This window comes from Myotis lucifugus, unplaced genomic scaffold (genome assembly GCF_000147115.1).
Source record: "Myotis lucifugus unplaced genomic scaffold, Myoluc2.0 scaffold_21, whole genome shotgun sequence".
Taxonomy (NCBI): domain Eukaryota; kingdom Metazoa; phylum Chordata; class Mammalia; order Chiroptera; family Vespertilionidae; genus Myotis; species Myotis lucifugus.
The window spans coordinates 2,330,699-2,356,889 of NW_005871069.1; the positions used below are offsets into that span (position 1 = coordinate 2,330,699).

At 49.5% G+C, this 26,191-nt stretch overlaps 2 protein-coding genes across 2 annotated transcripts in view; one reads left to right on the plus strand and one right to left on the minus strand.

Annotated features, from left to right (window-relative positions):
• GMDS (GDP-mannose 4,6-dehydratase) overlaps nt 1-13,809 on the plus strand; it is a 661,927-nt gene extending 648,118 nt beyond the window's left edge. The window contains exons 10-11 of the mRNA XM_006085713.3: nt 13,076-13,144; nt 13,367-13,809. Coding sequence (XP_006085775.1) covers nt 13,076-13,144; nt 13,367-13,429 — 132 coding nt within the window. The 3' untranslated portion in view covers nt 13,430-13,809. The remainder of the gene's footprint in view (nt 1-13,075; nt 13,145-13,366) is intronic.
• A 9,747-nt stretch (nt 13,810-23,556) lies between these two features.
• Nucleotides 23,557-26,191, minus strand: part of FOXC1 (forkhead box C1) — an 8,894-nt gene continuing 6,259 nt past the window's right edge. The window contains exon 4 of the mRNA XM_014453211.1: nt 23,557-26,185. Within this exon, the coding sequence (XP_014308697.1) occupies nt 25,322-26,185 (864 nt within the window). The 3' untranslated portion in view covers nt 23,557-25,321. The remainder of the gene's footprint in view (nt 26,186-26,191) is intronic.

Here is a 26,191-nt window from a genome sequence, read left to right on the forward strand (position 1 = left end):
TAACTCTGACTGCTGGGCGCCTGGGGGTCTGCACCCAGCAGAGGGGGAAATTTTACTCCACCTGCCCCCAGCCATCCCAAACTGCAATTCTGGAAGATTTTCTAACATCTCTATGCCCTTCACTTTGCTTTCCTACATCTCACTCATGCTTCAGGACCCAGTTTAGGGAGCATCTGCTCTGGGCCCTGCTGGGCTGTGGTTCCCTCCTCTGTACCACTGTGAGTGGTCTCCTTCGTGCCAAGACCCTGGGACTGAAAGCTGTGCCCCCTGAGGAATGGTGTCTTTCTATTTTCTGTTAGTAGCGGTCATAGCAGTGGCATAAATAAGACCAGACAGCTCTTGTGTATTCTGCGAGTGCTAGCTTAGTCCTAGCACTTGGGGGAGGGGGCAGTTCTAGATGAGTCCTCCCATTACTTATTTATGCAAGCACTTCAGTGACATGCTTGGCTCAGGACACTTCTAAGTCCCACCACAGACCTCATTCTCCTCCCCTCTCCTGCCCCCTTCAAGTCTCAACCCTCTCCATACTCCCCCTACACACATTTTGACCCCCTTCTCTGTTCACCTGCTCTCTGTCACTTACCCTGCACTGTGACCTGCATCAGATATTGCCATTGGCTTGTCAGTCTCCACTGCTGGACCTTGAACTGGAGGACCAGGAGACTGTAGCTATTGGGTGCACGAATGACTGAATGTTGCCAGGATTGCATGAGAAAAATAGGTTGGAGGGTCCTTTTTAAATAGTAAGTGCTACGTGACTGTTGTTTTTGTGATAACTGTTATGATCATTACTACTATTACTACTATGGTGGTCATTCGAGGCATCCCTTTCTGAACTCTCGCTATCAAACTCAGGAACTTTACTTTGGGTAAAGTCTTTAGATGCCTGTGTTCCCCAGACTCTCTCCTCACATCCAGGTCCAGAGTGGTCTCCTTCGTGCCAAGGCTGGAACTGAAAGCTGTGCCCCTGAGGAGCATTGTCTTTCTATTTTCTGTTAGTAGCAGTCATGGCAGTGGCATAAATAAAGCCAGACGGCTCTTTTGAATTCTGTGAGTTGAAGTCTTTTCATAGAAAAGGGTGTTCTGAGCAAAGGTCCTTCGGAAGTTTCCCAAGCTCACAAAATTCCCACTTCGGGAGTCTCTTGGTGTTTCTTGCCATCCTAGAAAGCGGTGGTTCCTGGAAGAATCCGCCTGAAGCTTGGATCTGCCAGGGAAGTGCTCTGGGCATCTCCTGGGCTTGTGGTTTTGAAGGCACAGAGGATAGAATCCTTTCTGAGTAAGTGGGCCCTGTTTGGTGTGTCAGCTGCTCATAAATACAAAGGTGTCATCATGGCCATTCCTGGTGGCACTTGAAGCCTACAAAATAGCCTGAGATTCTCCTGGTCCGGCCGGTCCCAAGTATCCAGATGAGAGAGCTCGAGCTGCAAGCCACAGTGAGGCCTCACCTCCTGTCACTCCTGTTCCCTGGACAGAATCTGGGGGAGATCAGGCACAGGCAGGCTTTTCCAGTTAAGAAATCAAACTTGGGCCCTAGCTGGTTTGGCTCAGTGGATAGTGTCGGCCTGCGGACTGAAGGGTCCCAGGTCCAATTCCAGTCAAGGGCACATGCCCGGGTTGCAAGCTTGATCCCCAGTGTGGGGTGTGCAGGAGGCGGCCAATCAATGATTCCCTCTCATCATTGATGTGTTTATCTCTCTCTCCCTCTCCCTTCCTCTCTGAAATCAATAAAATATATTTATAAATAAATAAATGAATGAAATCAAACTTGGGAGGATGGAACAGCGGTGTGGTCAGGGTGGCTTTAGGTGGCAGTGGGTGGCCACTCTTCAAGGCTGGTCGTGTCAGGGCCCACGCTCTGAGCTCCTCCGGCCTAGAGGCTCTTTCCTCCATGGTGGCCACACCGAGGTCCTACCTCCCAGGAGCCTTCGTGGGGCTACTCACACGAGTATCTGATCCTACACACAGACTCTGTATGTGAGGTGCAGGAGTAAAGCACCCTTCCAGCCTAGACTCACCCTTCGTCAGTCCTGGCTCAATCTTCAGAGCACGGCTCTTCCGCAAACTCAAGATCCTAACACGTCATAGCTGGTGTCACTTTGCAGAGATTGGCCTACATCTGTGCTAATGGGCCTTTGTAGTGATGTGGCCAGAATTCTAGAACCATCTAAGACTCCAGTCTGCCTTTGTCCCTCTTTCCTGTGTTTATTTGCAAAGCCCATCACACACATCAAAGAAGACAAGGTTTCTGCCTGGTGGTTTTATCAAATTACTGAGCAAGATGAACAATACAGAGATGCAAACATTCCTGGGCCAGTTCCCTATGGCAGAAGGAGTTCACCCCTGTATTTTCTCTGACACTTTGGGTGTCTCTTCTCTGTCAACTCTTCTCCCCCATAGTTATTAAGAGTGACTCCACAGCGGCGTACTGCTAACTGCTGAGCAGTGTCCCGAGCATAGTCCCAGGATGGGCAGAACCGAGCAAATCTAGGGTGCCTGGCATTACCTCTGTGGTGGTGGATTACGGAATAAGAGTGTGATTTGTATATTCTGCCATCAATAATTTCTCATATCTGGACAGAGCTGTGACTTCCAAAGCATCCTCATATACACTGAAGTGTCTTTTTAGCAAGCCAGAGAGTGTGGGTCGGGCTCTTGCTTTATCTTCGGACATGAGGCCACACTTCATTCTGGGCAGCCGTGGAGTGGGCCTCTTGGCCTTGTCAGCACAGGCCACCCTGAGAGCTGGCAGGGCACCTGCCCAGGGTCACTGTGCACAGTGTTACACTTGGGAGTCCCCACCAGAGCTTTCATCAAAGCCAGCCTGATTATTTTCCACTGTGTTTTCCTGAAAGGATGTTATGATTTTCTAGATGTTTGGTGGCTGGTGATAAATCAGGCTTTTATGATGTCATGTGAAAGGCTGCCTCTCGGACTTCCTCCCACAGCAGTCATAGATTAAAAGCAGAGTGGACCCAGTGTGACTTAACCCTTCACTTGCTTGTCCTAAGACACGGTCAAGGCTGTCTACTGGTGAGGGTCGGGAACAGGTGACTGCCTTTCCTGCAGCTGCCTTTCCCACACCTTCCCTTCCTGCACCTGCCTTTCCCAAGATTAAAGCTGGGCTGTGGACATTTGGTGACTTTCTCTGAGTTATGGGACTTCCTCATCTAAGTACCTTTGGCATCAAGTCAAGATTCAAAACCAGACAGTATGTTCTGTGAAGTGGTATAAGAGATCATAGGTAATGTTATAAAAGGAATCTTTTCAAAGAGTCTCTTTCATAATCATAAAAATGAAAGGTTTCCTTGGAAAGAAGATAGTATCAAATGCCGGTGGGCTGTGATAGAATGTTATACTCATACTTTGCTGGTGGCATTGTAAATTCATACAGTGTATTTGAAAACAATAAAAGGTTCTCATTCAAGCCAAAATCCGATTAGTTCTCTATGAATTCTCTTTCCCTCACCTCATATATAGTCCATTAGCAAGTCCTCTTTCCACTGGGCCTCCAAATAAGTGCCGAGTTTATCCATTTCTTTCCATCTTCCCATTCTCACCACTCCCGCTGCCACCATCCCTCCCCACCTCTGTGACCATTGCCTCCTCTGGTCCCCTGTCCTCCACAGCCCATCTCTCACTCAGCACAGCACCCAGAGTGAGTCTGATAGTGGCCAGGAGGTATATGCCTGCAGTTCTCAGAGCCCTCCAGTGGCTAAGAACCAGTCCAACTCCATACTCTGTAGTGGGCTGAGAGAGGACTGAGTGTTGAAGTAAAGCAGGTCTTTCTCTATAGATGAGTAGATATTTATACAACACACACTGAGAGAGATAATTTGCTAAAAACTTTTCAAACACCCAAGCAAGTGTCAGTGCTGTGTCCATTCTTTTGAGAGCTAGTGGAGAAGAGAGGGGCTCCTTTGTCAGCAAGTTTGTGGTTACCGTTTTACTCCAGCCAGGATCCTGCTAACGCAGGAGGAGGTGCAGGTGGGACACAGTCTCAGGATCCCTCAGGAGGCTCAATGTGTCCCCATTTGGCTATATGAGGAATAGTGCTTCCACCTCACACCCCAGGAGGTGCCAGAGCAGCAGGACAGGCCCCTGACCTCTGGCCCCAGGATCTTGGGCTCTGTGTCCCAGACCTCAGCCCTTCAAGAGTAACAGATGTTTCTAGGTTGGACAGCCCAGACACATCAAAGAGTGGCAGGTTTTTCAGGGGGGAAAGAGTTGTGCATTTGAGGTGGAGCATGTTGGGCAAAACTAACTAATCCACCCTTTTTAAAACATAGCTAGAAGTCAGTCCCATAGTTACTTTCAAAATATACATTAGGGTAAAAAAATCAGATTTTTGAGCTCCATCAAGTTGACTTAGCTGGTTTATAACTGTCCTACCAGCCACAGGTGCTCAAGGGATAGCTGGTGACTAGAGAATAAAGTCTTATGACAGCCTGGCTTTGCCTACAAAGGCCTGGGCCTTGTGATAGGGATTACCTAGAAGGCCAGACACAATCCAACTGACCATCTCCAACTTTTTCTTGGGCTTTGACCCCCCCTCTATCACTGTGTCCAGACACAGCGGCCTTCCCTCTGCTCCTCAGATGAGTACATTGCTCCCTAAGGCCTTTGCACCAAAGGCCCTCCTACCCCAGGTCTTCGTGGGACTGTCTTTTTCTTGTCATTCAAATCTGTGATCAAATGTTACCTCTTTAGGAAGGCCTTCCCCCCCAACCCTCCCACTCTTCATCAAGCTCACTTCCTCTGAAGCCTTCTGCCTGGCACTCCTCCATCGCTGAAATGGTCTTATTCGCACTTCCTGTGCTCTTGGCTGTCTCTCCCTACTGGAACACAAGCTCACAAGAATGGCCTCATCTTGTCCACGGTGGCTTCCCCAGCATCTAAAGCAGTAAATGTTTGTCAACAACCAAGAGCATGCACAATGATTACAATAATTGAAGGAAAGCAGAATACAAAATCCTGTATACTCTGTTCACCATTATTCAGAAAATGATGACCTGAAAATAGAGTTGGTTTGGAGTGCAGGGTGAAAGTAACATATAACTAGGAGAGAAAAAAGATAAGACAACCCACTTAAAAATATTACATTTTCACCCATATTGTTACTACAAGAAATTAAAGTAATAGCTTTTCCTGCAACTTAATGAGAAAAGCACCAATAGCTAGCCTTAACAGAAAGCGGTTAGGGGCAATCAGGCAGGCAGGGAGGTGAGCGGTTAGGAGCCAGCGGTCCCAGATTGTGAGAGGGATGTCCGACCGCCCCCGAGGAGCCCCGGATTGGAGAGGGTGCAGGCCGGGCTGAGGGACCTCTTCCTCTCTTCCCGCCCCGGGCACGAATTTTGTGTACTGGGCCTTTAGTTGACATATAATTGATGTGAAGTAAAATGCACAGATCTTAACTGTATAGTTTGATCCACTTTGACAAATACATACACTCACAAACCCTACATGCCTATCAATATAAAAACAATCACCCAAAAGTTCCTTCCCTGTTGATCCTCTTCCCCAACCAAATTTCTATCACCATCAATCTGACTGCCCATCCTAGAACTTCCCACACTCCAATCATGCAGTGTATGCTCTTCTCTGTCCATCCCTTTCATTCAGCATTAGAGCATGTTGATATTTCTATGTTGATGTCGTCTATATTAAGTAGAAATCTGTTTGCTACTCATTAATGTAGCATAAAGTATATTGTTTAAGTACTTTCTAGGGAGGGATTGTCCTATTGAGCATTGAGCATGCTGGACTAAGCACCAGAAATCCTGGCTTTCAGCCCAAAACCCTACTTTATGACATTAATCAAATTATTTAATTTAAATGTCTCTATAGATGCATTCAGGTATAGGGTTATGTTTCTCTTACAAAGATAAGAAAGAAAGAATGTCAGTTAGACATGTAGCACAGATACCCAACAGCCTGGTAAAACTCTCTATTAACCGTGATAATAGGAAACCAAGTGAATGAATAAATAAGATAATAGAAAACTTAAAAATTCATCTCAATACTCACCTTTTCTCCTTGATTTTCAAAAACCTTACTAACAAATATCATAGTAGCTGTCTTAATTCTCCCTCAAATATGAAAGTGCCCAGAGAAACAACCTAAAATCAAGAATTTGGATGTGATGGTTAGTCCTAGAGTTTAAGAAGTTACTGAGGGAATGAGTGCTGAGTGAACGTACGGATGTACCTGTGAATGACCGTGTCATGTCATTTCTGTGTTGGGGAGAAGGATGGTGAATGGCAGGATGAGAGGTAGGAGGGAGGATTACTGAAGTGCGGTTTCTTGAATCTGAATGGCCTAATGTATTATATAAATTGAGGAAAACTCTAAAAGGAAAAAATATCCCATCTATATTATGGAGGCACTCATATTATTTACAATATTCTTCAGAACTAATGTTCAAAAGGAGTGGGGAAAGCTTTTCTAAAGGCTGTCACCCCTCAGTCACTTTGTGGAGTGCTTTCACCCTACAGAGAGGCCACCTGAACATGCAGAACTCCTGAGTTGCACTGTGAGTGTGACTGGAGGTTAATTAGCTGATGTATGTGAAATGCTCTGAGGATAAAAAGCACTAAGTGGCAAAAGAGGAGCAGCCTGCCTCTCAAGCTCCAGATTGCCACTTGCCAATTATGTCACAATGATCTCAATCAGTCCACTTAAAGGTGCTTTATCTCCTTTCCTCGGGGTTTGTGCCACCTCCTACCAGCACGGGCAGAGCTTTACACCCTGATCCAGTCATTAACATAACCAGTAATTTCCGACAAAGATGGTGCTGGCTTTGAAGCCTGGAACACTGAGGTCACTAACAATCTTATCTCCCCTCATTAGCTGGCCCTGCGCTGGCTGTGAATCAGCGCCATGTCAGCTGGGCAGGGTGAAGATCAGGGGAGAAACAGAATCGAGGAGCCCTGGCCACAGTACTTAATGTAGCCTTCCCCAGGCTGATACTCCCGTGAGCACCAGGCACCAAGAAATTCAACTCTACAATTATGATAGATGTAGAGTAGGTAGAGAAAGATCTAGTACCTCATAAATGCGTATGACGAAAGACTACATCCCCCAAATCTCATTTGCTTATTTTATTTAAAGCAACCTATTACCTGTGAGTAGAGAGCTCCCCAAAAGCTACGAGGTACAGCTTCTGAGAGATGCTCCTCTCTGCTTAGCTCTTGGGCCCGAAGCTGGTGGACAGGACAGGCTCCAAGGCGCGCAGGCCAGAGGGTGCCCTAGGCCAGTGTATTCCTGGGATCCTGCTCCAGGGATGCGCTGTCGGGGACAGACGCTGGGTTGCAGTGGCATCTGTGTGCAGCCTGTGTGTCCACAGAAGGGAACGGACCCTTGTCCTCATCTCTGCACATCTCAAGCATGTCTACTCAAAAGGACTTTCTCCAGAATATTTTGTAAAGGAAGTTAAAATGTTTGTGTCCTACAATTCCCCTATATACTTGTGTTGTCTGTATGCTTTATAGAGCCCTTTTTGCCTAACTACATTTCCCTTCTTATGCTAACCACATTTTAAAAATACAAGTGAATCAAAGATTATCTACATGAAGGCTGCACTGAATATGTCATTCACCAGGTTCTCCCTTTATAAAGTAAATACTTTTTAAAGCCACATTAGGCTTTATTTACAAGTGGACACATAAGGAAGATAATGTTCTCATTCATTTTCCAAGAACACTCTACCATGCTAGGCAGGCCTTTCCATCAGTGTCCGGGGTGTACATGTGCATGGATTTCTATCCCTTTGTTTGATAGCTCTTAATAGCTACCGATTCCAAATGACAAATGCTACCAATTGTAAATAAGTGGTTCCCAGCAAAGAAAAATGAGATCAAGCAAGGGGTCACAGAATCTAGAGACCCCCTCAGGCACTCCTGGGAGGTCAGGACAATATATCCTGAGTTCTAACTGATGGGGCTCACATGTGAGGCCACCAGCAGAGGTGACAGTGTTGCTACGTGAGGGCTCAGCCGGGTTTCAGTCCAGGGCACCCTCTATAGCCCTGTGCCCCTGGCTCCCAGCGGCCGCTGCCAGGTAACTGAGGATGGGGACCATGCAGGGCCTGCACGCTCTGCTTTCCTCCCTTTGCCACTTTATTTGCACTGTCGGATCACTGTTGGAACCGGTGCTGACTGACTCCATTTCCCTGAGGTTGAGCCCACATTGTTCGTGCTCCGAAGGCATTCTGTCAGCCCTGCTGATGGACAGTCCCACTGAGTCCGGCTTCCTGAGCAGACCAGACAGGCCCGCTGTTTTCTCCTTGTCTCTTACCGCCCCTTGTCATTAAAGGCGATGCCTGGCTTCAACTTCAATTTGTGCTGAAATACAGCAGTAAAGGGAGAAAGAAGGGAAGTGCTCATCACTGTTATTAAGACCACTGTGCTTCTCACTGCTCCGAGACTCACTCTCTCTAGGAAGGTTTCAATCAAAGGATACATTTGTGAGCACCAGAGTTTAAGCCGAGCAATGAGACATTATATAGCAAACTTTCTTAGGGAACTTTCCGACTCCTCCCCCGCCCCCCGCCCCATTATTATCTCAGCTGCATGTCTTGAATGTTGAGTGGGATGTGCTTTGAAACTTTTTCCATTTTACTGAAGTTTTGGGGGTATGGGGGGTAGTTGTTTAGCAGTTTTGTCTTTCTAAAAAGAAGCATTTCACCAGAGTAAATCTTTCCTGCTTACTCTCCATTAGCATAAAGTTAGATCAAGAACCAAATTCATTGGCATTCTTTTATTCCCTTGGAGCCTGAGCCAGTCTGTAATTTTGCTTTTTTAAGAAAAGTGGCAGGAAAGAAATGAATGCAAAGTGCTGCTCCTGCTGCAGAGCTTAGCTTCTTGACGGTGTTTAAGCAGGGTTCTCCCCAGTCTTAATCTTCCTCATTAACATCTGTCTGTACATCTCCTTATTTACAGCATGGAGTCAATCTCTCTCAGTTAAATTAGAAATTTAACATCCTGCCGAAAGAGCTCACACTCTTAAAATGTTTCTTCACCTAAACAGATGTCCTTTGCAAACTTTACAAGCAGACCTGTAGGAAATGTGGTATCCCACACATAATTTGAAATAAATATTAAAATTTTCCCAATGCAACCTCAGGGAAAGAGGGAAAAAAAATGAGACTGTGAACTTTGAAAGATATGTGATATAATCTATTTAATAACATTCCCTACAATGATTTTAGAAGTGGGTGGGTTTCAAAGGGATTATATGTGTTAAATAATAATCAAAATAAAATAAGATTGGGGGAAGGAAAGAAAACTAGCCAGCATCATTTAAAGATGTGGTGTTATCTTGATGGAGGTGAAAAGGTGCCCGGACAGGAGGAGAGAAAATTATAGTCGGAGTAGAAGATAGTGGCACGGCATGCTCTCTACTTTTCTGGACTTTGTGTTAACTATGTGGGCTCAGAAACTGGCTTAATGATTTTTCCAGGATTTAGTCTGGCCCTTTATCAGTTCACTGGAACAAGAACATAAGCCAGGAGTGCCTGAAAAATTGCTGCAGCAAAACATTTCCTCCTGCTGGGCTGCTGTTCGCTGCTTTGACCACTGGCCTTGGCCTTTGGGGTTTATGCCTGGACAAAGAGTTAAAGGACAACTCCTAAAGGTCAAACAAGTCGACAGTAGTCAGGGACTCTGAGAAAAAAGAGGGGGCTCTGGGCATCTGGGCACATCCATTTTCTCTTGCTCATGCTGTTTGGCTGCTATGAAATGCTCAGCTAACCCTAATTGAATTTGACAATAATAAATCACATGTTGAAACTGTATAGCTCACCTAAGGCATAGCAATGGAAATGGTGAAGACACCAGAAGCCGGAGTTCAGGAAATGTCATATTCACATAGAAATGCTTTAAATTTTTCCCAGAACTTTATTGTCTTTTCTACAGAAAGGTTCCAGACCACCCAGTGCACAGGTCCATTTTGAAAACTGCACATAAAATCATCACTTTAATTCAGCTCTGCCTCTGTTGTCATCCTGTAGCTTTAAGCCCATAAACAAAAAGGAATTGAACTTTCAGAAAAGGAGACAAGAGCACAGCAGATGAGCTCACTCTTCCCTCGTCCTCAGGAGCCGATCACACCCTAGCGGAGAGGGTTTGTGAAATCTAAAAGTAAAATATGTTTCGGCCTTATTTCCCTCTCCCCTCCCCCTTGCTCCACACAGTCCTATAAGGAGAGTGGTTCCTGGCGTCATTATAAGAACCACTTACATTGTAAGAACACAGTTTCCAAATCTCATTTCTCTGGGGCTAGCAGAAGACTTATTTAAAGGAGCGTTTCCACGCCCACCCGTGTCATTCAGAGCCACGTGCGCTCCCACACCTGGCCTTTCCCATGCCACCTTTTAAGGACCCCCTGTGCCCCAAACCTTGCAGACTAAATCATTTACTTTATATTTTCTTTGAAGGACGCCACAGGAAAAAGTAAAGTCCTTCGGGAGGAGTGAAGTGTCCTTAGTCTTCCCCTACGCTGACTGGGCACAAGCGCGTGGACTGCTCTAGATGTCAGCTCAGTTGCATCTGGCACAGTGAGCCGCTGTTTTGTTTTGATGGAACCTCATCCTTTTCCTTCACAAGGTCTTTTGGTCTAATTAAATTTCAGGGAGACAGAGCCTTGGCAGGAGGTTAAAGTAAGCTGCTAGACTGGAATGTAGGAGTTGGGCTCAAAACTAAATTGGGAAGTTTAACTGGGTGCGTCTCCGGTTTCAATGAAATACTTTTACAGTGCATGGTAGCAATGTCTGTTTCTAAGCTTTTGAAAACCATTTTTCTTTTTTCCTTAATTGTAGTTCCCTAGTTGTTTTTATATTATGAGCTACTTGTAGAAAAATACAGGAAACATAATTACAATACAAAGCTCCCTTTCCCAAGCCTACTGAGATTACTTGAAGCCAGAGTTGGTTTTAGGGTTTTGCTAACTATAAGTTAAGAGTCATGAATTGCATCCTATGCAGGGCTAGTTGATTTACAACAAGTGTTGCGTGATTAAACAACAACCGTGTTTCTTCAGGCTGTGTAGCTGCTGTAGAATTCCAGGGCCATGTTGCCTCCTGAGGCCACATTTCACAGCTCCCTCTGGGGAACAAGTGTGACTCTTACAGTAAAGCAGAAGTATTGTAGAAGTACATACAAGCTTATTTAGGGAAGGGAAAGAGAAATAAAGGGAAGGGAAAGAGAAATAAATTCATTTGTTTTTCCACTTATATTTCCGTGTTAATTTTTGTACCCTATTTTTCCTGAAGAATGAGCTCACTCTTCCCTCGTCCTGGACGCCTGGGCCAGCAGAAATAACTTGTTTTACTATTATTAATACTCCGGAGAGGAAATCGGTACTTCAGTGTATTGTGAAATGAAAAGCCTTTGGGAGTTTGATTTATTCAACCCTAAGTAATGATGGATGGTTGAGAATGAGAGTTGTTGAATGTACCCTGTTAGCATACCATTTCAAGCAAACAGTACAGATATTCAGAAGTAGCTTTCTAGTGAAGGTGAGCATGCAGCATGCCCTGCAGAGAGGGCCTGCCCAGCTCCGGGTGGCCTGCCCACTGTGGGTCTACAACACACCCCAGGCCTGCTCCTCTCAGGGGACTCCCAGGAAAATCTGTGGGGGAGGCTCTCAGTTGCAGCTCCATTATCTGTTACTTTCACTTGATATGACTGGTTTTAAGTTGTTCTTTAATATCTTGTGTAGGGAAAATGGTGTCTTCATGAGATACTTACCTTGTTTAAAATTGGGCTGTTTTCATACTGCCTTCACAAAACAGTTCTCCTGTTTTGAGGACTCATATCTTGTGTACTATTTGATGAATACATTTGTACATGGAAGAGCTAAATGTTTATCTTACCCCCAAAATGGCCAAGTACTTTTCTTTCTTTTTTCTTGTCTTTTCTTTTCTCTTCTGTCCTTCTCATTCTTTCCTTCTGCCCTCCCTTTTTGCAAATCATCTTGAAATTCTCATCTCAATTTTCTTTAGAGAGCTGTAATAAGAAATTGGTGAGTGAGGGCTGAGATGCAGGATTAATTTATTCTCCTCTGGTTTTCTTTGAGCAAGCTTTCCTTCCAAGGAAGTGTTTTAAATGGATGGAAACTCTCAGAAGCCCTGGTGTGTTTGGTTTCCGCCCTGCCCTGGTGGCTGAGGGAGCAGACTGCCAGAGCCATGGGCACACAGTTTCATACTTTTTAGTATTTTGATAAGGCCCCCATCTGATGGGAGGAGAAACTTAAGTATCAAACAAATGGCGGCCCCAGCCTCTCGCACAGGAGCTGGAAGTTGTTTGAAAATTAACTTGATCCTGCAGCAGAGTGGTTAGGTGACACTGCAGAGGGAGGCGAGCAAGGCAGCGTTTGCAAACTGCCCGATGCGCATCTTTAGTGGGTGGAGAGGAGCCTTTCTACAGAGCGTACCAGAACCGAACAGGAGAGGAAACGCTGTGTATAGTGCCCCTGGAAGGCAGGGCTGCTTCGGGAAGCTTCGGTTTCGTTTTATTTGCCTGGGGTGTGCTGGGTGGCAGTGTGAACCGAGGTCTCCAGAGAGTCAGAGAGGCTGGGAGCCGCCGGGAAGGGCCGCCCGGCCGGAGTGACCGTGGCCCCGGTAGGAGAGGGGCGCCCGCCCGCCTGGAGCGACGGCCCCAGGCCGCATCCCCACACCGCGCAGCGCGGCTGGTGGCAGCGGCGGGCGCGCGGCGTCCCGGCACCGGGAGGAGCTGGGGGACGGTGACACTCACTTCTCCCTCTTCTTGCCTGAGAAACGTAGTAATTCCAAACAGTTCACACAGTAGCGTCCCTGTCAAACTCCTGTATATACTGTAAAGTCACGGAGCGTCTGTGGACGGTGGACGCGAGGGCTGCGCGGGCTGCGCACGGACGGCTGTCACGCCCTCCCCGGCTGTGCAGCGCTTGCTTAAACGCGACCATCGCAAGATTTACGGCTCCCAGAGCCAAGGCTATGTGCCCGGCGGGGACCTGGTGGAGGGAAGCGGGAGCCTTGAATGCTGTCGGCCTCGGGACCGCCACCCTGACCACGCCCGTCTCTCTCTCTCTCCACCCGTAGGACTTTCTGCAAGGAGACTGCACCAAAGCGAAACAGAAGCTGAACTGGAAGCCCCGGGTCGCTTTTGATGTAAGTGTCCCCTGCGCGGTGGGACCCGTGGGCCCCCTCGCCGCAGAGCTAGTCCGGGTGGGCCCCGCGGGAGGGTGGCCACCTGGCGGGCAGCTGGGCGCCGGTGGTGCCCAGATCGGATGGCGAGGGGGCAGGGGGGAGCCGCCATGGGGGTGGAGGTGTCGCCAGGAGAGAGTGACGGAAACCCCACCCTCAGCGCCCACCCTTTGTCTCTGATCCCAGGAGCTGGTGCGGGAGATGGTAGACGCCGACGTGGAGCTCATGCGGAACAACCCCAACGCCTGAGCGTGGCCGCCCAGCGCCAAGCCGCCCCTCCGGCCTCTGTCCCGGCAGAACCAGCCCTTGGGGGCCGCACCAGTGGTCCAGGGAGGAGCGCCGGGCGCGCCCTTCCGAGAGCTGCCGGAGACCCCCCGCAGCCACTGAGCAGTGGTCTTGCCAGCAGGCCTGTGGCCGCTCAGGTTTGCAGCAGCCGGGACAGGACGCGGCGCTCCGGTTTGGCCCACTTTCCCTTTGTCGAGGCCTTCTCTGAATGGTTTTATAAAATCAAAAGATGTTTTAATCACATGTTCACTTTACTTGAAATTATGTCATTAGACAGCTGAAATTGTGAGGCTTTCAAATGGTTTTTCTTTTTTCTGATTAAAAATGGCCTTTCTATAAACCAGCAGGAGGAGTTGGTGTCCATGTTTTCTGCAAGTTATAAAAGCAGCTATAAGGGCCACAAAACAAAACAGAAAACCTCGATCCATGGCTTGGAGTGAAATAGCTCCCTGCAGGCCTGCTCGCTTTTGAGAGAGCCCCTGCAGGCAGGCCCTGCGGGGCCCAGGCTGACTTTGCCGGTGTGTCCTCCTAAGTCTCTGCCTGGACATTTGTCTCCCTCCCAGTGACAATAAGCCAGTCTCTCCAGCCCATTTGGAAACCCTGTTCCTGCAGAAAGGAGGCATTCACACCGCTCTGGTCTCTGCTGACTATAATTAGAACCCACGGGCTCCAGTCATCTCAAAGGAAGGCTTCAGAAATAGAGGGGGGTTCGGAGAAGAAACTTGAAGGTAAGTAAATATTGTTGGAACATTCCACGCCGAAGCCCCTGGGTTACCCAGAGGTCTGTGAGCCATGCTTTCCCTTGTGGTCTAGAATCTTACACAATACTTACCTCCAACCTCTTCTCAGTGCTACATCACTTTTTAAATCTAATTTTGATTTAGTCATTCAACCAATTTACATTAAGTGCCTAATATATGCCGGGTTCTCTGCCCTTCAACTACATCAGCATTAATTAGAAATTATAATAAGGAGGTTTTAAATCTGGGCCTGGGATCACTGACCAGTTTCACTAAGTGCATCATTTAGGTGGCCTGGCTTGGACCACAGGCATGGGCTCTTGAGCTGTGGACAGTGTGTCTGCACAGCCATGGCAGGTGAACACACAAACATATGGAATCTGCAGCAGCAAGCAAGGATCTGCATACAGGTGGATACCTCTGCATGAAATGCCATATTTTGCTGCAGAACAAATTAAATCAGGGCTCTTCTTCCCTTCACTTTCCCTCCAAGGAAAACAAAGTAAAACTTTATAGCAAATGGACTTCCAGCCTTGCCCATCTCCTGTGAGTGCGGGCGAACTGTTTCTGAATGTGTCTCCAGCAGGTTTACGGTCTGGGGAGGACCCAGGCTCCGAAGGCTGGCGGCAGGAAAGAGGATTCTTTGTGTGGCTGCCCAGAGTTGCTGCGACAGCATACTGGCCAGGGCCAGCCTCAGCTTTGATGGAGCAGAACTAGGGTGGCCTGAGCTAGCTAGCGGCCCCCTTCTCAGAAGCTGCCCCAGGATGGGGCCTTCTCCCAATCGGGATGCTGCTAATTGGAAACAGATGGTCCCTGGCAGACTGGGCCTCCAGGACGAGGCAGGCTGGTGGGCACACATACACACACACTCACACTTACATACTCACACACTGTCACTCACAGACTTCAATACACACATCCAAACACTCACAAACACAAATACACACCTACCAACACGCCATTTCATACACATTCACTCACTTGCAAGCATAACTCACAAACCTGCTATCACACTGTCACACACATACTCACAAATAAACACATTCACACACGTTCCCCTTAGCCTTGACCTGACAGACAGGCACCTCCTTTTCTCCTCTGACCCCCTGAACCCTCCACCTCATCCCACACCCAGGCATAGAGACCATTCCAGGGCTTGCAGTGACCCCATTCAATTCAGTGTTTTGTGGCTTGTTAGCCTAAAGGCATACTAAGCTCTTCAGTGAAGACCAGGACAGATCCTAGGTAGGGGTTTAATGGGAGTCCAGTGGAGCCATAACGTTAAACTATTCTTCCCAAAATGGTCTGGAGAATCAGTTTCTGAAAGACACAAGGAGTATTTTTGGTTGCAACCTTCTCTTTATTCCTGCACCCTCAATGGGGAGGTGGGGGTCCACTTGGCTTCTAAGCCTCACTGAGTGTGTTTAAAAGGAGAAAAAGAGAACAAATTTGAGTCTTTTTGTGCTGTGAATTTCATTTGGACATCTTCAAGACAATTTTATCTTAAATATCAATTCAGTTTCAGTGAACTTATTTGCCCCTTTTTTCTGCTCTGCCAGCTTTGGCTATTCATTTTAGATGTGATAAAATATGTTCCATCTCCATTTTTTAAAGTTAAAAACTAAGAAACTTACAATTTTAGTACACTCAAATATAATAGCAAAGCAGTCCAACCCCGCCTTAGTGCCCCAGATGAGCAACAAGGTGCATGGATGCATGGGCCACCCAGCAGCCTCACTTTCCATCAGACTTGCCTGCCAGACTGTCATGGGCTTTGTCTGCTGCCCTTTGTCATTAAGGAATTAGAAGGGAGCTAGGTCAGGCATCAGAAGCCTGATACACCTCTATAGCTATTTAGAACCAAGGCCCGTGGCAGACTGCAGGACCTTTAGGGGGAGAGCTTGGGAGATAATGCTCCCTGTAAGGGGGCTCCTCGGGACATTGATTTCAGGCTGTGGAATTGCTTCAGGCTCCTCTTGTCTCCTTTAATCACCAACACCAACCACCAAGATTCCCGAGAACCTTGGCCACACTGGTTGGCTGCTGGCGAATGAGACCTTCCCTGTGTTATTAAAGGTTGTAGTAGGAGACAGCACTTTGAAATTTCATTTCAAAATAACCTTAAACTTTACAAATAAATGTGTAAGCCCCCCAAAAAGCCTCAAAGCACCCCCAGTATCTTGTTTGTTGTGGGAATTCCAATCAGGTATTCTCATATTTTTGTATGTGTGGTTTGTTTTTAATTAAATCTTTATTGTTGAAAGTATTTTATGGTATTCTCAGTTTTAAGACATATCCCAAAAGTCCAAGTTCACACTCACCTATTTCTCACGACCTGCACTGCAGCCTTCAAAACATGGAATGAGGAGTGGGGTGTACAGAGAACCCCCACTGGGTTTTTTAAAATATCGTGTGTTTCTGTGTGCACATGTGTTACAAACATATTCCAACATGCCACCGACATCCCCAGAAATTGTGGGTTTTAGTCACTGGGAATTTTCACAAACAGCAGTGACAACTGGGACACGAAGCCTCTCTGGGGACTAGCCCACCCTCCGCACCCGGAGGTTTGCCACAGTTCACAGTGTCCTTTCCAACCCCGGGGTCTGGGCCGGATTTCTTCCAGGAGTCCTGGGGGTGCTGCTGCCCTGCCCCAAGCAGGCTCCAGGCCAAGACCTCGCTGTGACCTCCTTCTCCCTCCGGTGCACTCTGAGAGCGGGAAGCACATTTTGACGTGTGTGCCATCAGGATTATTACGGAGACTGGACGTCCGGCCATTCCAAGCCTATGTGGCCATCGCTCCCTCCTCCAGGCCCAAGCTGCGAGCTTTCCCGCAGGCAGCCAAAGCGCACCCTCGCTACTCCAGCCTGCGCTCTATCCCCCAGACCTTCCACGGCCTCTTTAGGAATACCATGGCTGGGCCCCACTCCACCCTCACGGGTTTCCTCAGCCGGAGTCTCTGCTGGGAGGCCGACGACCGCGTGCTGACCCCAGGCCCAGAGCCCGCGCCTACTCCCCGTCTCCCGCCCTTCCTCCGGGGTCAGGGGTCACACACAACTGACGCCCGGACGCCAGGTTCTCAGCTGCCCCTTTTGATCTTTAAACTCGGGAACTGAGGCGCCTGCCCGTGTGCAAGCCCCTCGAGTCAGGCCACGGGCGCTGGGACCGCTTTGCTGCGGTGCTGCAGGGCCCCTAAGGCGACTGCGGAGGCCTCGATGGCCCTGTCTCCCCTCCCTAGCTCTGAGCCCTGGGCGGCCTCCCGGTCTCCGGACTGGCAAACTTCCGGCCCCCACCGCGCGCCCCTCCGCCCAGGCCGGGCAGGAAGCCCCGCACACGTGTAGGGGCGCGGACAGCCGGCTCTCCCCACCAGGCGCACCTGCGGGGAGCTGAGGGGGTGATGGACAGGTGTCAGGTGTCCTTAAGAAAAACAAAACAAAAAACAAAAACACCTTCCACAGCCATAGTCCTGGCCTCGCCAGTGCTCCGGTGCACTCAGGGTGCGCGCGGGATGGACGCTTAGAAAAGCCGAAGGTCCGCAGCACGAGAGCTTTGGTGACCTGGGGGAGACAACTGAAACTGGGGCTCCCCGACTCCCACCACTCTGACCGGAGGCCCTGGGGCCGGCCAGCCTGCGAGGAAGCCGCGCCGCCTGAGGCCCGCGCTGGCGTGGCGGCGAGGGCGCGGGGATGTATATTTGGAAGGGGTCAGGACCTCGGCTGGAGCCTGACTTTTTATGGTGAGGAAGCCGCCCGGGACGGGCCTTCTGGCGAGGCTTTCCTGTTGTGCCACTTCTCCCCGGCAGCGCCAGGAAGAAAGGGAGGTGTGATCCGGCGGCACCCGAGGCCCCTGGCTCCACGGACTCTTTCCTCGGGACTGAGTAGGTCATAGCCCGCCCCGAAGCCAGGGGCAAATGCAGAGCAATGTCGCATTATTTCCCGTCACCAAACACTTACTGTACATCGCTGCCCTGCACCTCCCGGATATTCCGTGGAACCAGAGCGGGAGTGGGAGTGGGCGTGGGAGTGCAGGACGCCCCGCGGGGGGGGGGGGGCGGTCAGGGACTGACGACCCAGGACGGCACCCCACCGAGTTCTATCTGGGAATTTCTAGCACTTAGACAGCCCTTGGCGGTGGGAACAGTGGTGGGGCCAAATTCCCCTGGCTGTCCCCGGACACAGAACTGAGGCTCTGGCGGCGCCTCCACTCAGGTTAGCCCACACTCCTCCTCTTGGCGCAACCCGAAAGGCGGGTGTCCTCCGTGCTTAGTTATAATAAGAATCCCCATTAGAAATGCAAGGAAGCTCCGCCGGGCACAGGCTCAGGAAAGGCCCCCGAGGCGCTGCGGGCTGTCCGGAGGGGACGCGCGCACCCCAGAACGGCTGCCCCGTGAGACAGGGTCTGGGGGTGTGGAAGCTTGCGCAGCCTCCAGGGCTTTCCCTGTGCACCGTCGGAGATGCCGATTTTGCTCCACTCGGAGGACAAAGTTTTCGGTTTTCCTCTCCTGGCAGATTTTTAGGAATCCATGGGCGCCTAAACACGTGCTCCCTATAGCCATTAACAAGATCCCGAATCCAGCACTGGTACCTACTTTTAGACTGAAGGAGATGCAGAGGCCTTAAGGGTTAATGGCGCTAAATGTGTTGGTTTTCCTGCTTTTTCCTTGGGGTAGGTAATGGGGGAAGAAGTTTTCTCTCTCTCTCTCTCTCTCTCTCTCTCTCTCTCTCTCTCTCTCTCTCTCTCCTTAAAGCCTTGCAGCAAACCCCTTCATTCCTCAATCTCCAGTTCTGAGTCCCAGAAGAGCCCCTCAGGGACCCTAGGCACTAAGGTCCTGTGTGCTGGGGCACCTCCTTGTTCCCAGGCTTGCCTGGGGTTCCACCATCCAGGTCAATAGATAGGCAGCACAGCCTGGCCCTGGCTGCCCACCCACTGCTCTAAACCTGGGCTCCCAAATTGCACTCCCATGCCCACCCAAGTAGCACCAACTGTGTTAACTTAGTGGGCAAATGAGCAGCTCACCGAGTCTTCCTAGGAGCAACCTGCAGAGACAGCTAGAAGAGGGTGGGCAGTTTTGTTCAAATGACCAGCAGTGCTGGCTGGTGGGCTTTGAGGAACCTAAGGACTGACCAGAGAAAGATGATGCTCTTTGGGAGAACAGAGGGAGGTGCCATCTGGAAGAGCAAGAGTCCTGGGGAAGCAACCCTGGGGTTTTGGGGAGATTATGAGCTGTACGCCATGCTAGGCCCTGTCAGGACCATGCAGAACCCACCTCTCCTCTTGAGCTGTGCTTGTAGTGGGAGCCCCACCCTTCTCTCCTGTCTGGAGGACCAGGGCCTATATGCAAGGAAATTCCAGATCCTACTGCATCTCCTATAATATGCTCAATATGCTGCAAATTAAAAATCAGTGAGGGGAAAAAAATCAAGTAAACAACAAAAAAATTAATATAAAACAGAAGGTTTCTTTGGAGCTAGGGTTTGATGGGAAAGGGGCACAACAAAGGTCCTAAGTCCAGCCTTCTGCTCTCTACACCATATTTTGGTTTCCAATAATGCGGACATGGTACATTTTGCTCAATTTTCCACTCCTAATCACTTTTAGAGCGTCGTCCTGGAGAAGCCACTTTGATTCTCCTGAATGGATTTTGGAGTTGGAATTCACTTAATTAAGTATTGCTCCTTTCCCCGCCTGACTCAGACCTGGAACCTGCCAGTCCTGCTCCCTTAGGGCACCGGGTCTTTCTGGGAACTGGAAATAAGCTCTGTCCCTTGCATCCAGCCCATCACCAAAGAGCTCAGTGCCTGGGCCTGCAGTCCAGGGCTCAACTGGAGTGGGACACAGGGAGAAACTTCAGGGCCTCAAGGCCTCTGTGGGGACCTGGGAGAAAGAGTGGTAAGTGCAAGTGTCAGAGACAAAGAGATGGACAGAGGGACAGAGACACAAAGAGACATAGAACTTAATGATTATATTGGATTCACACTCAGAAAGGGGAGATGGAGTGAGGTATCAGGTCACAAAAGTTCTGGCTATGAATATAGAGCCCAAATACCAAAGGGAAGCCATTAATAAAAGCTGTTTGCAAGGAACCTCTTGGCTTCATTATAAATTGAAACAGGAGCTTTCAGAAAAGTGGGGTTTCTGAAGCTGGATTTAGGGTCCATGGCAAATCTGTGTGTGTGTAGGGGGGGTGGGAGGTCATGCCTGTGGCCACTGTCTGAATAAATTAGGCTTTGCTTGTTGGGAGCTCTCCTGAGCTGAGGGCTAGCCTGCTCTCTGCCCCCTACAACTTGGTGGGGTGAGCACTCTGACAAGATCTCTTGATCCCTTTTCTCCCTCCCCCCAGAGCTCCCTGCTTGCTGAGGAATGACTGCCCTTGCAGAATGTACTCTGCCTGGCCAGCTTTATTACATGGCCACCATCAATCTTGCCCCTAAAGTGACATTTGTTTATGACTGGGTGGGAAGGGCTAATGGCTTCATGAACCAGCTCTGAAATGAGTCTAGAGGAGTCTAAAGAGAACACCCTGCGACACCAGACAGGATCCAGTGGTGGGAATTGGTCTCAGACGGAAATGGGATCCCTCCCCAGGAACTCCAAGATGTGGTGTGGAGGTAGAAAGCAACTGTCACTTCAACCAGCCTTGCTTCAGGTGCCACTAACAGTGAGGGAGACCACTGGTATCCAAAGCCTGGAGCCCCTGTGCAGGCCTCTGGGCCCTCTTGGACCGTCTGTCCAAGCAGCCTGAACCAGTAGAGAGGTCAGGACCTCTGTGGGGTTTTGCACCATTAAGAACAAAACAAATGGTCTTCCACCTTAAAAACTGACGCTCCTCTCTGGGGAGCTGAGTGGGAGAGAAAAAGTCTTATGTCCCTTCTTTACCTATCAAAGTTCAGGGGAGCCCAGCAGGGCTATAAGGCATTCTTATTTCCTGACCCCTGTTTCTGACCCCACAGGAAACAGCCAAGAGCTTATGGGCCATCAGCACAATTGAGCTTTATTCCTCTGCAAACATTGATTATTAATGACACAAACTGTGTGGAATGATAAATAGTAAAATGCATGCTTGTTTGCATGCAATCTGATGAAGAAAGGACGGCTAACTACACAACTTTGGAAACAGCAAGCATTTCTACCAGACGTGCAAATGCCAAATGCAAGCTTTCAGATGCACATACCATGCTGGCATTTGCCAAGAAAATAAATGTGTCCAGTGCTATATAAGTGACAAAATGCTATCCTAAAGCCATCTACAGAGGCTAATTTTGAAATTAGCCAAGTCCCCATTGTTGGGTCCTGTTCATTCCGTGTTGCCAGCTAATTTCAAAATGTACTATTTGTTAGTTTAAATATCAAGGAGTTTTCTTCTAATACTTTACAGGAAAAAAATCCTTATTGCTGAAAAAGTACAGATCAAATGTGCAAACCACTAAGGAATTAGTAGTTCTTCCAGATTAAATAAGGCTGGCAGGAGTTGGTTTTTCTTAAATGAGACATAAGAATTCAAGTGCAAATAAAGTGATAGAAGAAACCATTACATTGTGGTTTCAAAAGTCAGAATAATGAGTAGAACGTTTGACCTTCCACTCAAACATAGCAATTCCTGTAGAAATAACTACCTTTGCTATATAGGTGTGACACAAACACCTTCCTGGACACGTATGTCTTCATGCCTAATTTTCAAACGCTGGAAACCAAAAGGGCAAAACTGATTGTTAAGAAGCCTTCCCCATGCAAGGACTTAAACGCTGCCCAGGGGCTCCTCTTGGTCCACTAATGCCAGAATACTCCTACCGGTTCCCTCTCCAGCCACAGGGACTGGAGACCCAGAAAGGAGGAGCAAGGGGCGCCCGAAGCCCACTCCACATCCTGGCGGAACCAGGAAGAACTCACCCAGCGCTCCCACTCCAGCTCAGGCCACCAGCGCTCCCTGGGGCGCCAGGGCCGACCTTTCCCTGCGCGCCCGCTTCTGTGTCCCGTGACCCCTGGCTCTGGGCAGCAGGGTCAGGCTGGATCTAGGCCCCGGGCTGACTGCAGCCGCGATGCCCTGGGGCCACAAACCCCAGGTCGCGGCTGCAGAGGGTCGCGGGCACTCGGAACCCGGGGCCCGCTTGCAAGCCTCTCATCCTTTCGGCTAAGCGACTCCCTCGCCTGCCACAGCGAAGTGATTTGGGGCCTCCGTCAACTGCCTTCACACTCCGAGGGGACGCAGCCCTGCCGGGGAGGCTCGCCTGGAGCCCCAGCGCTGAATCCGGCAGGTCGGCGCGTCCAGGCCGAGGGGCCGGGGCCGGGGTCCTCCTGCAAACCTGTGGCTGCCCAGGTTGCGGGCTGGCGCGGGGTGCCCTGTCTCGGGGGAGCCACGGAGTGCCTGTGACCTTCCCACCCTGGATGAGCTCCCAAACACACGTGTGTCTTCAAAACAAAGGCGGCGAGCAGTGTGCACGGGAAGCGCTGTGTCCGGGTGGCGAGAGGGTGAGGAGCAGAACCCGCTGCCTTCCCGCGGCTCCCCAGCCGGGCGACGGACGAGGGCCGTGCGCTCCACACACACCCCTGCCCGGTGCCACCGTCCCCCAGCGTGGTCTTCCCGGCACCCACGCTCCCACCCGTCCACCCAGCCGAGGACTTCGTGGGCTCTATTTTCTCCCCAAACAGCAGGTTTCAGGAGGAGGCAGTGAGGAGCCAGGGAAGGGGCGGGGCGGGGGCGAGGTGGGGAGAGGAAGGAGCTCCAAACACAAACAAGCGGGCCCGGGCCGCGGCGGGTAATTACACTAATTAGCCGAAGGGCCTGCAGTGGGGAGCGGCGTCCGGAGGCCGGCGTCAGGCCGCGAGAGACGCCCCTCGGAGAGCCCGCGGAGAGCCGCAGGCCTCCACTCGCCGTCCCCCTGTTCCAAAAAGTTGAACCAGGCATGTCGGAGAAGGAACCGACTCCGGCTGTTAGAACTGCCCGGGCTGGGGATGGGTCACCCGGTCATAAGGGACGGGTGACCGTTCGGTCACCTGCTGCCGCTTTCCTTCCGGGCCTGGACAACCCAGCTCCGGCCACCAGACCCTTTGTCCTCAAACCCCGGCTCCACGCTCGGCTCGCAAAAGTGGACCAACGCACAAACTCTACGAGCTTTGTCAATGGGTTCTTTCCCTTCACCATCCAGCAAAGCGGGGGTACCCGAGGGAGCTCGTGGCAGCCCTAGGACCTAGCGCTGCGCCGGCCGCGCGTAGGTTCACAAACAGCGGCGGGGCCAGTCCCAGCCAACCTGACCGAGGAGACACCGTGCCCTGCGCCACAGCAACCTTCCCTGGCTATTAAGTTACGGCTCTGAGCAAAAAAGACCCGAGTAAATCAGAGGCCACGTAAAGCACTTTTTGACTGAAATTAGAGTGTTTTTATTTGCAGCAATCCTTTAACAATGATCAAATTTTGACAACAAGCAACAGCAATTACTGCTAAGTGTTGCCTCTAGATAGGAGCGGCAGATAGCAGGAAACTGTATTATCTCGAAAACAAACTGAAAGGCCCTGAATGTCTGTAATCAAATCACCATCTCCCTAAAGTCTGATTGACAGGGCTGATCACCCTGAGATAATGAATTTATTACATTTCCTGGGTTATTTACAAAGGGGGAGGGCCAATCCGATCGCCCCCTATGTTTAGCTGTAAATTAGCAAGAAAAATTGGATTGAAAAAAAACAACACCCTAGACTAAAATACTCTGCCCCTCTCTCCTTTCTTGTTATTGCTTTAAAACTTTTTCAAAAAAATAATTGCTCTACAAACATATCTTCTAAAATAGTTTCCCAAAGATTAAATTCCCCTTTCCAACACACAGTACATTTTAAAAAGACTAATCCTTCTTCATAACACATGGAGGATTGTAAATGTGGATGTCTTATATACATACATTTAAAAATGGTTTATTTTTCCTCTAATAAATGAGTGAAAAAATAGGAAAAAAATCTATCCTGCATTTGGTTCACAGGGATGTATAATATACATCCTAATTTTTTATGTGCTACCCAAGCCAAATATGTATGTGTCTATCCAGAGGCACATTCACCTCTCTGGACACACAGGTATCACTGTGGTAAAGACTGCTGATTCATGGGCATACAATTTCCAAATCATGTTCTGTCATTACTGAGAAAATGTATTTGTGCATACGCCAACTCAGATCTATTTAGAAAAATATGTTTTAAGTAGCCACAAAGCAAGCTAACGATATAGAACATTTTGCAGATGCTGTAGGGGAAAAGTAAACCAAAAGAGACTTCTATGTGAAATTTGATAGGAAATAGTGTTTCTCCATTTTTCAGAGATTTAGGAGGAGAAAGGTAATTCCTAGTGTTTTAAGCTCTGAAATATTTTTCTTATAATAATTAAGGCTGTATTAAAATATCCAGACATATAGGTATCATTCAAACTGAATGGCAATTTATTAATAAACAAACAATGAATATGTTCAACAAAAAGAAAGAAAAAGATGATAGAATAAGATTAATACAGTTTCCCTTTTTATAATGAAAAAAAGGCACAATGTAAGTTTCAGGAAATTTAACGTCAGGTTTTGGAAACACTTTCTGGCGTTTGGTCCACGACATCCAACTACAAATTAAAAATAAATTACTATGTTGAAATTTACATTTAAAAACAAGTCCATGAATAAAAAGAAAGCGATTTTCATATACGGGGACTTTTCCCCTCCTTTCAACATAGGATAAAATAATATCTTACAGGTGAGAGGTGAGGGAAGGAAAAGGGCAAGGGCATGGGAGAGAGGAGGAAAAGGAAAGCGTGCTCTCTTAAAAGCAAGAAGAAACTTACGTGTTATCTGCAGTAACACTGTCCTTTAATAAACCATGATTTTGCTGTCTCTGTGTAAAATGGTTTATGGTTTTTTTTATTTAGATAAGGCAAAGTGGAGGTGGCTCTCAATTAATCTTTTAAGAAAATAGTTTTTTGTGTGCTGGTGAGTTGAACTTTTGGAGGGATTCTGTTCGCTGGTTTGGTGAATATTTTTCAAGATTTTTTAAATTGGATTTTTTTTTGGTTTCGATTTTGCATTGATGGTTCTTTTGGTTGTTCCTGCGCTGGGGTTCGATTCAGTTCGGCTTTGAGGAGATGGGGGTGTCAAAACTTGCTACAGTCATAGACGAAAGCCCCGGATGTGCGGTACAGAGACTGGCTGGAAGGGAAGGCCATCTGACAGCTACTGTTCCCATTCACTGGAGAATTGTTCAAGCCGATCCTCTGCGACTCGAACATCTCCCGCACCGAGTGGAAGTTCTGCTGCTGGCTGGGGTAGCCCGCCGCCGCCGCCGCCGCCGCGCTGGCCAGGTGGCCCAGGTCTCCGCCAGCCTGGTTCAGGTACCACGAGGTGAGGCGGCCTTGGTGGGCTGCAGCGTGGTGGCCGGCCTCCTGACCGCTGCCGTGACTCAGGGAGGAGGCGCTGCTGCTAGTGACCGGGGGCAGAGAGTAGTCGGGCAGGGGGTCGTCCACGGCTGATCCGCCGGCGCCCCCAGGCGCGCCCTGCAAGTGGCCACCACGCTCCCCGGCCGCATACAGGCTCATGGCCTGCAGGTTGCAGTGGTAGGTCCCGGCGCCCCCTGCGCTGCCACCCCCACCGCCGCCGCCCCCGCCCGAGCTCCCGGCGCTGGAGCTCTGGCTGCAGGGGGAGCTGTAGAGGGAGCTCTGGCCCGGCGAGTAGGCGCCCAGCGCCAGCGGGGGTGCGATGCCCGTGCGCGAGGACCCGGCCGCCGACGCCAGGAGGCCCGAGCCGAGCTCCGCGGGCCGCGCCCTGCGGGCGATCCCCGCAGCGAAGTCATGATGTTGTCCACGCTGAAGCCCTGGCTGTGGTGCGGCGCCGGCCCGGGCTGCGCGGCGTAGGCTGTGGCCCGGGCTCCGCCCCCATCCAAAGCTCAAAGGCCGAGTGACGGGCAGGCTGCCCGGGGAACTGCTTCCCCGCTGGAAAAGCTGTTGCTGCTGCTGTGGGGGCTTTTC